Consider the following 13,363-nt stretch of genomic DNA (forward strand, 5'->3'; position numbering starts at 1 on the left):
GACTGTCCAATCATAGGGGGGGTTAAATGAAAACGCAAAATAATACAGAATAGAAGAGCGCTAATTGGTCAAATACTTTTCATTCCAGCACTTGCGGGTTATTATTGGCGGCGCGGTCTTCCTTGTTTGTACCAACATCGTATGAAGCCCATCCCATCTACGTGCTAGAGATCTGCGCACTATACTTCATACTAAGATAATCGGTATTAGCTAGTTTTTCACAAGGCTTATGTCTGAACTTAGGTAGTTCACTTCATTAAAGACACACATGAGTCTATAGCGACACTCTCCAAACATATTTAGGAATTTCTTCAGACGACCTTTAAAGACCGTCTGAACCTGACGTCGCGTCAGTGACCCGCTGGATAGAGGCTGCTAGCATTAGGGGTATACACCGCTTTAACGAGCCCATCGGGTTTTAGTCTGGATGTTGCCTATGAATGGTACTTGGAGTCAGTCAGCATGGTAGAATCACCATGAAGAACGGCGGTTAGCCGTCGGTATCTGAGCCCTGTGATTGGTGGCGAGACAGGCGCCGTGGCGCTCAGAGCGGAACTTTGACGTCATACGACATCGTAACAGTATCAGCCAAGGGGGGCACGTTGACTCCATGTGAATGTTGATCCTGGTCCTGAACAAAGGTCCTGGTGTCATTTTCACTAAGGAGCTGAAGACATTTAGGAGTGACGTGTTATTTTAAAATGCGCGTTTGGCGGCCAGGACGTTTTAAAACGGCAATAAACAAGTTCTTCACACTTTCTGTTGGTCAAACATTGTTATTTGGACAGCGGATGTTCTCCGCACAATTTCAGCCTGAACTTATTGAGTTCAACAATGGTTTTACCCCAATACAGTGAAGATATTCTGTGTTTGGTACATGTACAAATTAGAATCACAGTGATCTGGCAAAAAGTCATCTCCAGCAGGTGAAGAGAATTTGAAAGAAAATAAGTGGGGGGAAAAAACTTGTGATATGTAGGCTTTCATAGATGGTTATTTGGGACCCATCTGATGTTTTTTTTTTTTTTTTAAAGTGAACATATTTAAATAATTTAATATTCACATATTACACATTTAATACACAGAATGTAATTCAAAGCACTTATTTTAAAATTTGTTGATTCTAGCTTACTGCTAATGAAAACCCAAACTCAGTTTCTCAAATTAGATTACATGCTGACTGGGGAAACTTCACGCTGGATCTCTAGCAGCATATCTTTACCATTTTTGGCCAGTTGAACAAACTGTGGCTTCACTTAATGCCCACACACACTGAACTTAGTGACTGGGATGCAGCAGCTCCTCCAGAGTGGTGGGAACAGGAAGTAACGATAAAGAAATGCAAGTGTTCCTTGTGTCATGACACTCTCCTCAACCATGTTTTAGAATCCTTACTTCAAAAATATGGAAAATATGAGATTCTACAAGGAAGGAAATAGGAATTGAGTGACATAGACCCAGAAATAGAAACCCGGTTAAAGTTATACATTTCATAAACAGACCAAACCTGTAAAATCTTGGACTTTATTGTTTTCAGACAAACATCAAAACATCCAGTCTCAAGCTATAAACCCCACATGTGCACATTAAAGGATAAAAGCTCCGTTTCAGTAAACAAGATGTAGAATCTTATAGCCAGCTTTCAAATCATGTTCTGGGGTTTTACTCTGTGTCCTGCTGAGCTTCAGAAACTGATGGTTCAGGCTCCACTGGGAGCTTTGCCTCAGTTTCACCCTCACCCTCATCATCATCATCATCATCATCATCATCATCATCATCATCATCATCATCAGAAGTGTCTTCAGTTTTTCTTGTGATGATGGAGGTTCTGCTGGACCAGGATCAGTTTGACCTTGCTGCCCTTCAGTCTGAGAGCAGCTCAGCGAGGCTGTCCCAGCAGTCCTGCCTTAGCAGCCAGAGCTTCGTTCTGCTGAATGTGATACTCCTGGAAGCGCATGGAGATCCGCTGAGTCATCTTTAGGTACTTCTGCAGGCAGGACTCAGAGCAGCTGGACTGGAAGACAAAAAGGAAACAAATTAGAGAAGACAGGAAGTTACCTGGGGCTGGGGATGAACAGTTCAAATATTTTTCTGAATTGCTTTGGTAATCTCACAAACTGTCCTCCCTGAGAAAGCTAAGATCCTTCAAAGTTTGCAGCAAGATGAAGGATCTTGCTACAAGGTTTGCGGCCTGTTGCTGGGAGTGTCATCTCTTCTGCCGTCATCTGTTGGCACAGCAGCCGCAGAGCCAGGGAGCTAAAAAGGCTGAACAATCTGATCAAGAAGGCTGGTTCTGTTCTGGCTCTGTTCTGGGGCTGACTGAACCTCTGGAGGTGATGACGCAAAGAAGGATTCTATGTAAAATCAAGAAAATTATGGACAACCCTGACCATCCTCGTTATGAGACTGTCTTACAAAAACAGAGCATCTTCCGTCAGAAGCTGCTTCAAAGTCACTGTAACACAGACTGCTACAAGAGAGCTTTTCTGCCAACAGCCATTACCATGTACTAAATCTCTTTGAAGAATTAGAATTAATATGAGTTATAACAACATTTAATTTCCTCTGGGATCAATAAAGGATTTTTAATTTGAATGAAGCCTTTAAGCGGCAACTCTTAAAGGGATAGTGTTATGTATTTTCCAGGCACATAGTCCCATTTTATAGCATAACAAAGTAACTATGTTACCTTTAGTTTAATTTTTTTTTAAATGATACGCATTGAAATTGGGTCTCTGTCTCTTTAAAATCTCCTGCTCTTCTGAAACTCCACCTTCAGGAAGTCATCACAACATGGCTCCTCTATTAACCCTTTAATGACGTTTTTAACAATGTTGCACTGAGAAGTAACTCATATAATAAATTCAGCTGATTTGGAGTTCCACCAGGTGTTTGCTAATTGCTGCTGGCTAGTCTGAAGGAGCTGAGTGGGGAAGGCTGCTCTGTGAGGCAGAAACTCAGAAAATGGAGTTCTGAGCAGGAGCTGCGCCTTGGTTCAACCTAAAGCGTTTCGTACCGCTGAATGGTTGCCACGAGAGATAAAAAGCTTCCTCAAAGATGAATAACAGAATCAAGGTAACACTCCATGTACGTTTTTAATGTCATGCTCAAAAAAGTCCATTTTATATTATATCCTTTACTGCCCCTTTAATTATTATAAATTAAATGTGAGATTTCAATATTGATATGACTAGTGACCCCCATAATTCTTAAAAAGTACTCACTGAAATGAATGACAGAAGTATTTTTCATCTCTTTTGTTTTTTAGGATAATAAATGGATGTGATAATGGTTACTATAACAACGCATGCCATGAAGTGGTGGTGATGGGGACAACCGGAGGTAAGAGGTAAGGAAAGTTTCTTTTTACAGAATATTTGAGCAACAAGCAAGTAAGAAATATTACATTTGCGTGAATATCATCAGCCCATTAATCATTATAAATTATTTGAATAAAGACTCAAATTAATGTTCCAGTCATTACAAGGGCAACTCTAAGTTTGTTTGATGTGATTTGAAGGAGCTCAGTGTTTCAGCTGTTTTGCAGTTTTATGGAAGTTTGTTCCAGATTAGTGGAGCATAAAGACAATGAACGCCGTTTCTCAATGTTTGGCAGAACCAGACTAGAAACTCATATTATAATCTGAGCTAGCAGGAGCATGTAGGCATTGAATAACAGGGGCCCAGCAGTGAACCCTGGGGTACTCTGTGTGTGATTAGGCAAGTCTCAAACCAGTCAAGTCCTGGACCAGACAGAGTAGATAAACTAATATTTAGCCATTAGCATTGTCCACGAAGAGTGACATAAAATATGGAGATATTTTGACCCCCATATCTGCTCCTCCTAAAGCTGACACAAAAAAAGGTTTAATACATGTCTGCTAATGTTTGCAAAAAAAAAGTCAAGTAAAAAATGTCAGCTTTTTTTGTTTGTTTTTTTTTTTTTTTACCTCCTCAGGCTTCACATCTCTGGTGGTGAAATCTTTGACACAGTCCATGAAGCAGTTCTCCGTTACTTTGTTGTAAGTCCCCAAAAACTCTTTGAACTGCAAGTTAAGCAGAAAATACACTCGTCAGAAGCAAACCATTATTTTCCCAACTTTTACCTCATGCTGAGAAGGGCTAAGTGGCCGTATAAAAAGGAAAGACACTGAACATTTGAGTGATTTTTCTCCAAACGTTCTCTTAGTGGGAAGAGTTGCTCTTCAGCTGTACGAGTTGAAGATTTGGTTCTTTTGTGGAAAAAGGGGCGGGAGGTGTGACAGGCTAAGAACTTTCCTTCGGTTTCTTTTCTCTAAAAAAACATTTCGTTCTATTCTAACTTCTAAGAGTAATTTCAAAACCCGGCATGTCAATCCTCTAACTGGAGCAGGAAAGATTAGGGGTGCACTGATTGCTGTTTTCTGGCTAACCGCAGATATTTTTAAAGGCCTGACCCGCCCATTCAGATTTTGACCAATACCTATTTTTTTTGTCTGAAAAGTTGCTAGGTATACCAAGAAAGTCAATAAGTTGGCAATAGTGTGGCGACTATTAACTGAGCACGTGCAGACATGATCTGGTGAGCAGGTCTGACTTTCAGTCCTCAAAAGCAATCAATTGCTGATTTCCAGTCATTTTCAGAGTTGGGTAAGATCAGTGGATAGGATCATGTCAGTATCAGCACCCAAAATGAAAGAAATCAGAGCCGATCAATCAGTGCACCCAAAATTTTTAGTGAAGGACTGAAGGTCATCATACAGTCAGACTCACACAGCAGTTCACATCTAGTTGAACTGTCTGCAGAACAAGACCCAACTAACAACACCTTATTTTGCTAAACTGGAAACTTGGAGTTAAAGAGTACAAGTGGAGAACAACAGGACTGTAGTCTGTGTATGATTACATTACTTATAGATGTAATAACATTGTTTTTCTATTCTATGGTGAGGTGGTACTATCGTAACTTACCTGTTTGATCTGGTCAGACTCAGTCACCTGGACGGCCATAGTTCACAGTCTGAAGAAAAAACGTGACAGTCACACACCAGCCTTATTCAATAATTATCCTGTACATTCACACACAGTAGCTCCACTGCTGTCAGGAGGAAATGCTGTAAATATCCTCATTTTACACGAGCATCAGCTTCCTGACGTATAATATTCTGATCATTAGAGATCAGATTAGGTTGATGCTGAACTGCTCAGCATCAACCTAATCCCAGTGAGCAGTTTTAGGTCAAATCTAGGGATCTGTTTGCAGTTTTCTGTCTGATTACTGTTTGATTTTTAAAAAGCCTGACCTGCTGATTCCAATTTTGGCTGATTTTGTCAGGAAAAAAAAATAATATCAATAAAAAAAATCACTAAACTTAGTGGGCAACAGTGGGGTGATTTTTCTTAACTGTACCCGTGCAGATGAGAGCTGGTCTAATCAGTGTCTGAATGGTTCAAACACATCTAGACTAATTGGTAAGCCAGTCACAACGAGCAATTAATCAATTAATCACATGATAAATTTAATTGAGATTGAAAATTTCAGTTCTTATGACTAATATTTTTTCAAGGGCAATTTTGTTTGCAGAGCCTTCATAATGTGTTTAATTTATGGTTTAGTTTGTAAATAGTGCTTATGTTTGTTTCATTTCTTGTTTTTGGTTGCATTTTGGTTATTCAAATGTCTTCCATTTCTAGTTGAAATGTTCTTTACAAAATTAAAGTTTATTGGTCTCTTGAGAGGGTGAACTTGCACCATTATGCCATTATCAATACATTACTTCAAAATGGTCTCAAAACAGCAATATTATCGTTTATTGCAATAACTTCTGGGGCAATGAATCGTCCCAGAAGTTGCAAAATTTGTTGTCAAACTGGTATATATTCGATCTAATACTGAATGTCTTTCTGCTGTGTTGTTGCGGCTCTAAACATAGACATATATTGGTCAAGACTGTCAAGCATAAATAAATAGAGCAGAAAAGGCTGGGCTCAAACTTAGAACGTCTTTATGAATAATGCAGTGTCTTTACTAGGTGAGCTATAGTCATACATCATTTACACAAACACCTAGTTCTCCTAATGAAATACGCCACTTCAGCCATTTTAAGTGGTAATAAAAGTGAGAGTGCTATAATTATATTTCTCCCCAGGAATTGCATTTTTTAACAATTTTACCAAAATTTTAAATATAGTTCTTCTGAGTTGGTTTTTCAGTATTAAAATCAATATGCAAAATATGGTAGAAAAGTACAGGTTTCCTAATTTCTTCAAAACTGTACATAAAAAATTCTAATATTACATAAATAATACTAGATTTGTTTTCCACTTGGGTGTTTTTTTCATGATATTTTCTATTCTCTATTCTTCCGCGGGGATACATTCTCGGTTTGCTGCGATGACTGTTACCTGTGTGTGTGTGTGTGTGTGTCCGTGCTGGGCCCACGCTGGTAATGGGGACGACTCTCCGTGTGTGATGCAGAATCTTTGAAGGGCGAAAAGACAAACACGGCCGCAGATTCTCTACAAAGCTTTAAACACATTCATTCCAACGAAAACACACTGTTGCTCCAGAGGAAGGCCTCACACTCACTGAACTACAACAAGGTTACAACTCTGACAGCAAGGACACCATGAGAAAACCTGTCTTCTTGTGTTTTACGGTGGATGGCAAATCAACTATGAGCGCATTATCGCCACCTATTGAAAGGGAGGGTGAACAAGAAATAGCAGCAAACAAAAAAGCTTAACCAGGGAACATTAATGTTTAAAACTAAAAAGAAAAAAGGAACCAACTAAAATCAATAAATGAGTCTAAAACGTATGTTTATGAGTGGACAGATTCTTTTTGATAATAAAGAATTGTATTTCTACACAGAAGCAACTAATGTAGAGTAGTTTTTCGACATCACTTGCCATAACTTTGATTTTTAAATTATGACAGTGAAACAGATCAATTCTTGAGGTAAAGCTGTTATTTAAAGTGAAGGAGAGGGACATCTAAATATCATAAAAACATAATATATTTAAAGGAAAGAAACTATATCAGCAGTAAGGAAAATATGATCGGATAAAGTGCCAGGTACAGAAACGGAGTTGATTAAATCGGCTTGATGACATGATGTTGCTCTTCCAGTAGGTGGCAGTATAGACCGAAAGGGAGCCTAGAGAAGAAGGAAGCAATAACAGCGTCCATTAGGGGCAGTGTAGCACCTGGTAGTTTGCAGACTGCTACATACTCAGTAGACAAAGAAGAGGTGGGGGAAAAAAAGCGGAAGTTAAAAGTAGAGTTTCCCTAACAGCGATGGATGCATCGCCTCCTAACTTTGTTCGATTATTTTACACTTCAGCTGTTTTAGTAGGCGCTCTTCGCGTTCTGTTCCTGTGCAGTTAGCTTCCATTCTCTGGTTTGTTTCCGTCCAGCTCCTTCTCCAAGCAGAAAGTCCACAAGCGGGAAATTTGAAATGTGTTCGCAGAGACTTGCTAAACTAAACTATCCCATCAAAGCTTCAATACATTAGCTGCTGCCTGCATGTTGTCTCCGGCTCCCTCTGACTCAACCGCTTTCAGTCCGGGTCAGTCGTCGTGCAGTTCGGACACCGGGGAGGTTTTAATCCGTTCCACTCGCATTGTTCTCCCGGAGCGCAGGCTGGAAGCCAGTGAGATACCCCAATCCGTTCAAATAACAGTCCAGAAGCTGGGGGAGCCTGTGCGCGTCCAGTCCCATCGGGCCAAGGAAACGCAGAGGCCGCGGAATCCCGGACACAAACCGGAGGCTGTTGACCCAGCTCGGGTAGCAAAGGATTCCCAAACCGGTAAGAAATAATAATAATAATAATAATAAAAACAAACAAAAACTGGGGGCCAGTGTGGCTCTGTCCCGAAAATGTTGTAAACGAGTTCGTCAAAGTTTTATTTGCTAAAATGAAACTAAGGATCTGTACTCTCCGAACCTTCCAAACCGCTCACCATGGCAACGTGAGATGTAAACACAACTGTAAGAGTTCCGAGGTCGGATTGTGACACTTCTCACTTGATCCGCCCTCAGCCTAGAATGCATTAAATTCCACTTTTACGACATGCAACTGAGCTTGTTGTTACTGAATCGAGTTACATTCAATAACACTGAGATTCAGGCAAGAAACAAACACTCTGATAGGGCCACAACTAACGATTATTTTAGTTATGGGTTCACCTATTGATTATTCTAACGATGAATCGGATAAAAAATGGGCAGATTGCAGAATTTTCGTATAAGCCTGATTTAAACTATATATATTAATAAAATGCAAATGATTTAAATAATCTTTTAAATAAGAATATAATTCCTAAAATGAAAAAAAAAATCTTTTTTGGGGATTAAGAAAATTAATAATTGAATAGCAAAAGGTGCCTAATAAATTGTTTTTTTCCAGAAATTTGAACCAGGTGAAGCCATGCACTACACACATTTCATAATGGACGTGGTTTCCAAAGATCTTTGAGATATTGTAAAGATGCTGGTCAAACTACCACAGGAAGTGTCTCTGAGATAATGGTGACATGTTTCTTCCAGGACCCCTGGCTCCGTCATCCTCCTCGGGTCAGGAGCTTCAGACATCATGCTTCAAGGCCGGGGGGCGAGGAGTGGTGCTGGGAGCGCTGAGACAACGGTAAGAAGATCCACCAGAACTTCAATTTATATTCTGAGCTCTGTCAGCAAAAACCTTTAAGTTTTGAACTCGGGTGTCTTGGAAATCACACTTGCTTTATGAGTATCTTGCCTTACATGCATTGCAGTGACAGCCCAATATCATAGTTTGGTCATTTTTATTGTTAATATAGATCTGTCCCTCTGCCCAGTTGCCACAGCAACCACCACAAGAGGGAAGTCAGCGTCCAGCTACTGCGGCCAAGGTCGACTCAGAACACATCAAACGGTTGGAACAGCCCTGATCAGAGCGCTGACGATGCAGCGAGCGTGTCGGGTTTTCAGACCGAGGCGTCATCTGGTCGCCTGGGAGACATCAGCAAAACTGCAGCAGCTGCTGCAGCCGCAGCTGTGGCTGCAACCGCTCCTCTCATCAAGGTAGTTAGCTGGGCTGGAAAACACAAAACTGTGATGCCACCGTTGATTACTGACTTTGGATCACCCCAGATCTTTCCTCCTTTTCTTTTTCTTGTTGGTCTTTAAGGTCTCTGTCAGGTGTATGCATTAAATATGGCCAAAGTGCATCCAACTGGCCAATTATATTATTATATTAGTGAGCAGAATTTGACTGCATGATGACTGAAAATTACTACCAAAAATGACACCCAAGAAATCGATACATAAGATTTTACACATATTGAAACTGGAGGGGATTAAAGGTGCTTAGGGGCGATTGATTTTGGGGGATCAGCTGTCGACTGGTACATGACAAGCTGATTTTATCCACTGATCTTATCTACCTTCGCAAAGCTTTTTAAATTATAATTCACTGTGTCTTTTTATTGTTTGTTTATATTACTTGGATTTTTCAGAATTGTTACAATTGCTTTTTAATATCAAATTTTTCAGCTGTCTGAGCTGGTTCTTGTGTTTCTGTGTTCAGGCCCAGTCAGACATTGAAGCTCGAATGTCTCAGTTGTCTGAAGGCATCCAGAAGCTGCTGCACACAGACAGGTACACACACGCTTTATAGCCATTTTTGCTTTTGCAGGACCTTGTAATAAAGAACTGACACTCGTTCTACAGCCACAAATTCTAATGCATTTGGAATTTTACATGATATACCAACACAAAGTATTGAATAATGGTGAAGTAGAAGGACAATGCATGGTTTGAATGGTAGATATCTACTCCAACCAATTTAGGTTTAGGTCAGTGTAGGTAGACGTCCATGTCTTTATTTTATTTGGAGGCATCAGAGAAAAAGGGGGTTGAATAGATTTGCACATCAGGCTTTGAATGGAAAACTTGAAAAATGATGCATGGCTTTCCTTCGATTTCACAATAATTACCTAGTTTGTGTTGGTCTATCACATAAAATCTCAGAAATTTTCTAGAAATACTTGGAAATTTCTGAGTTTCAAAAGTCAAAAATTTTCCAATTTTAAAACTCAATTTCAAGGCATTAAATCAATTTCTAAGATTTTTGGCAGAAATGTACTATTTCTTTTTTCTATCTACAATGGCCCTAATGAGCTGATGTAGAACCCTGATGTACATTCTGCAGCTTGCAGAGAAAAACAAAAATCACAAAGGTTGAAACAATTTTTCTGAACATGTAGTAACTGTGTTTTGCCTGTAGATGGCTGTAAAGTAGCTTAACACAGAAATTACATTTTTTGTTGTAGCCTGAAAAAATGAGGAAGTGTTACTATTATTATTATTATTACCACATGTTTTGAAATATGTGTTTGAATAACTGATTGAACAGGAAAAAAGTAATAAATCCCAAAAATATTAAGCAGTGGATTGTGGTCTGATGGATCATACCTGACAGATTGTTCTCTGTGATTGGATTGTGAACAAGCTTCTGTGCTTTCGTCGTATCTGAAGCAAACTGCCTGTGACAGCTGTGTGGCCTGACTGTGTGTTCTGATATAAGGGAGGATGACGGCCGGAGACGGAGTCTGAGTCAACACACACTGCATCGCCTGGAGACGCTGCAGAGCCAGCAGCTGCAGCTGCAGGTAAACTGCTTCACCTGCTCAGATGCTGCTGCTGCATCCTCCCTCTGCCTTTTCACTGGTTATTGGTTCCCCTCTTGTCCAATCAGAGCCAGCTGCTGGAGTCAGCCATCAAGATAGTCACGGGTCAGGATTCCATCGCCTCAGACTCCAAAGGTCAGTCTGCTGTCACTAGGTGGCTGAATGACCACACACTATCACACCCAAACACCTCGACCCAAACGGATTTGTTAACTGCAGCTTGGTTTATTTCAGTTTTTGATTTCAATGATGAGAATAAGAAAAGGTGAATGGAAATGGGTAAAACTTAAACTGACAGATTTATGTCACTTTGAGGTGTCAGTTAAATAAAATATTCTTTTTTGGAATGTTAACAGTGAGTTATCAGGTTTAGAGGTCCAGCTTGTTCCCATAACAAATGAATTCTAATTTTTTGTATTTAATCAGGTTATCTTTGTCTGATATTAAATTCTAATCTGAAATATTTTAAGTCTGACAAAAAAGAAAAAGCAAAGGAAATCTGTAATGGATTGAAAGTGACTTCAGACGGCCTGGTGTTCTGATGATGTGACCAGACTGACATGAAGTCAGCTCATCGTTTTGTTCCATGTCAAAATATAGTAAATGGTTTTCTATTGGACAATCTACCAGTTCTCTCAACAGCATGTGAATTTGACTAACAGTCCTTTGTTTGCTGAATATGCACACATTACTGCATTGCTGTCCGTTTTGTCGCAAAATTGACAGAATCCTGAATCCGGATCCTGAATTCAAAATGACAGGATGCCTTCAGAATTTCCAATCATTGTCTTCCACCAGCCAAAGTCAAAGACCAGAAGCCAAGCTCGTCAGGAACCGGAGGGCCTGCTATTGCCCCTGCTGTCATACCAACGGATGCAGTTGCCATGGAAACATGCCACTGTGACTCCAGGCCAGAGCAATCCAGGTAAAATTGGACACGCTTACAGAGGGTATCTCATCACTTCTGTTTTGTTCAATTTGTTCAGCTTAGCTTTGTGTGTAAGGCATCAGCAGCTTCACTGTAAAAAGGCAGTTTGCTGCAGTTGGAAAGCAGCCAGATTCAGTGAACGCCCCTATGTTTATATATTTATATATTTATTATCAAAGAAACATTTTGCACCGTGAATAAACAGCTCTCAGAGCCAGTGTTGGCTCGGTGCTGTGGTGGCTGGCACCTGACAGCTCTGATGTTTTGTTAGTTTATGGTGTCTCTGTTTTCTTTGTGGGTTTGCTTTATGCGCCTCAAATGTCCCAAACACCCATGTCAGGTTCATTGTTTACTCTGATTCTATGTCTGTAACCTCCCCCAAAAATTATTACTTTAGAAGTTTGAATTCTGGTTTTTCATTGTTGGTTCAATGAGAGCATCGATACCTATAAATATACATTTTAACATATAATTGTATGCAGTTATTGTCTGCTGATTGACAACACAGGGGCTCTAGTTAATGTAAATGATGTCATCTATATAATAATCCATATGTTTTATTTTTAGAATTGTGCTTATGGGGCTTTGGCTGAATGTAATGATAGATATATTACCAAATACTTTGTAAAGATATTATAGGTTTCTTTTGTCTATTTTATTGTTGTGACAATAAACATCACAAATATTCTATTATTGTATTGTCCATAACACCAGAAAATACAAGTTAAGAGATTTTAATGAAACACAAATAGGAATATTTGCGTTCTACAGACTTCATTCTTACAGCTGTCCTCAATCCAAACATGTCAGCAGTTTCTCCAGCAAATGGAAGAAGACACTATTTTTGTGTTAGACACATGAAGCAAAACTCCATTATTAAATGAAAAGGTGCATATTCAGGTGAAGCATTAATAGTTATGCATAGATGTAAACCTGTGCATGTCGGGCTTTGTGTTTGACCAAGAAAGGATGTAGATTTAGGGGAGAGAATCTGCATTCAAAGCACCAGAATGTCTTAACTGAGCCCATCTCTGCTCGTATGGGTGTGTTTGTGTGTGTGTTAGGTGATTTGCATATTTATGCATAGAGAGTGAGAGTTGGGGCGAACAAGGCTGCAGCTCATGATGTTCAGCAGATTCCTCCCCCTTTCTTTGTGGCCAGCAGACAGGTTTCTAGGGTAACACAGGGTACCCATCAGAGGGATGCCTGCAGGTGTGTGTGTGTGTGTGTGTTTGTGAGAGAGAGAGAGAAGAGCTGGCAGAGAGAAAACACTACCTTGCTGAAGGTGTGATGTCCTCAGATTGCATCAGCATAACATTAGATCACAATCTGGTATGTTGACCAAAAAAAACATTTTTCTTAATACACTGATTAAAAAAAAAAAAAATCAAAAACGGTGAAAAAAAAATAGCTTCCTTATATTTTTTATGTCTTCATGTGGTAATAAAATTTTTTCAGGTATTTTATGTAATGGTTTTCAGCTGGTATACTGATTTCCAAATGGATGCACAATGATTTGGGCAGAGGTGGCAGTCAGCCAGTTTCCCATCGATCTGAGTGATCGATGAGCCAAAACCTGTTACATCTGAATCCTGTTTGAGGTCGGGAACTCATGCTACGAGGCAAAAACAGGAAGGATTTTGGAATTTTTCTTTCTTTTTTTTTTGTTGGATCTAAAACTACTAACTCTAACAAAGACATAGTTTATCTTACATGTTGAAACAAAATCTAAACTGGGAAGTAAAACTCAGCAGACAAAGATTCTAATTGTGTGAGCTAAATATG

At 39.6% G+C, this 13,363-nt stretch overlaps 2 protein-coding genes across 8 annotated transcripts in view; one reads left to right on the forward strand and one right to left on the reverse strand.

Moving 5' to 3' along the window:
- Positions 1 to 1,510: 1,510 nt before the first annotated feature.
- On the reverse strand, positions 1,511 to 6,656 carry timm9 (translocase of inner mitochondrial membrane 9). 2 transcript variants are annotated; one of them, XM_023352234.1, is made up of 4 exons: positions 6,390 to 6,656; positions 4,951 to 5,002; positions 3,951 to 4,046; positions 1,511 to 2,014 (listed from the first exon to the last, which is right to left on the reverse strand). In XM_023352234.1, exons 2-4 carry the CDS (start codon positions 4,987 to 4,989, stop codon positions 1,880 to 1,882), a joined length of 270 nt encoding a protein of 89 aa, XP_023208002.1. In that variant the 5' UTR covers positions 4,990 to 5,002; positions 6,390 to 6,656; the 3' UTR covers positions 1,511 to 1,879. The 2 variants fall into 2 exon arrangements, with proteins under 2 accessions (XP_023208002.1, XP_005812123.1); XM_005812066.2 differs by having other exon boundaries at positions 4,951 to 4,999; positions 6,385 to 6,655.
- A 556-nt stretch (positions 6,657 to 7,212) lies between these two features.
- kiaa0586 (KIAA0586 ortholog) overlaps positions 7,213 to 13,363 on the forward strand; it is a 36,782-nt gene continuing 30,631 nt past the window's right edge. For 5 of the 6 annotated variants that reach the window (XM_023352755.1, XM_023352757.1, XM_023352756.1 and 2 more), the window contains exons 1-7: positions 7,213 to 7,790; positions 8,531 to 8,627; positions 8,800 to 9,043; positions 9,549 to 9,619; positions 10,548 to 10,632; positions 10,719 to 10,785; positions 11,449 to 11,575. In XM_023352755.1, coding sequence (XP_023208523.1) covers positions 7,508 to 7,790; positions 8,531 to 8,627; positions 8,800 to 9,043; positions 9,549 to 9,619; positions 10,548 to 10,632; positions 10,719 to 10,785; positions 11,449 to 11,575 — 974 coding nt within the window. In that variant the 5' untranslated portion in view covers positions 7,213 to 7,507. The remainder of the gene's footprint in view (positions 7,791 to 8,530; positions 8,628 to 8,799; positions 9,044 to 9,548; positions 9,620 to 10,547; positions 10,633 to 10,718; positions 10,786 to 11,448; positions 11,576 to 13,363) is intronic. The other variant, XM_014473711.2, reaches the window with a different exon arrangement.

The sequence above is a fragment of the Xiphophorus maculatus genome, chromosome 19, assembly GCF_002775205.1.
Source record: "Xiphophorus maculatus strain JP 163 A chromosome 19, X_maculatus-5.0-male, whole genome shotgun sequence".
NCBI lineage: Eukaryota > Metazoa > Chordata > Actinopteri > Cyprinodontiformes > Poeciliidae > Xiphophorus > Xiphophorus maculatus.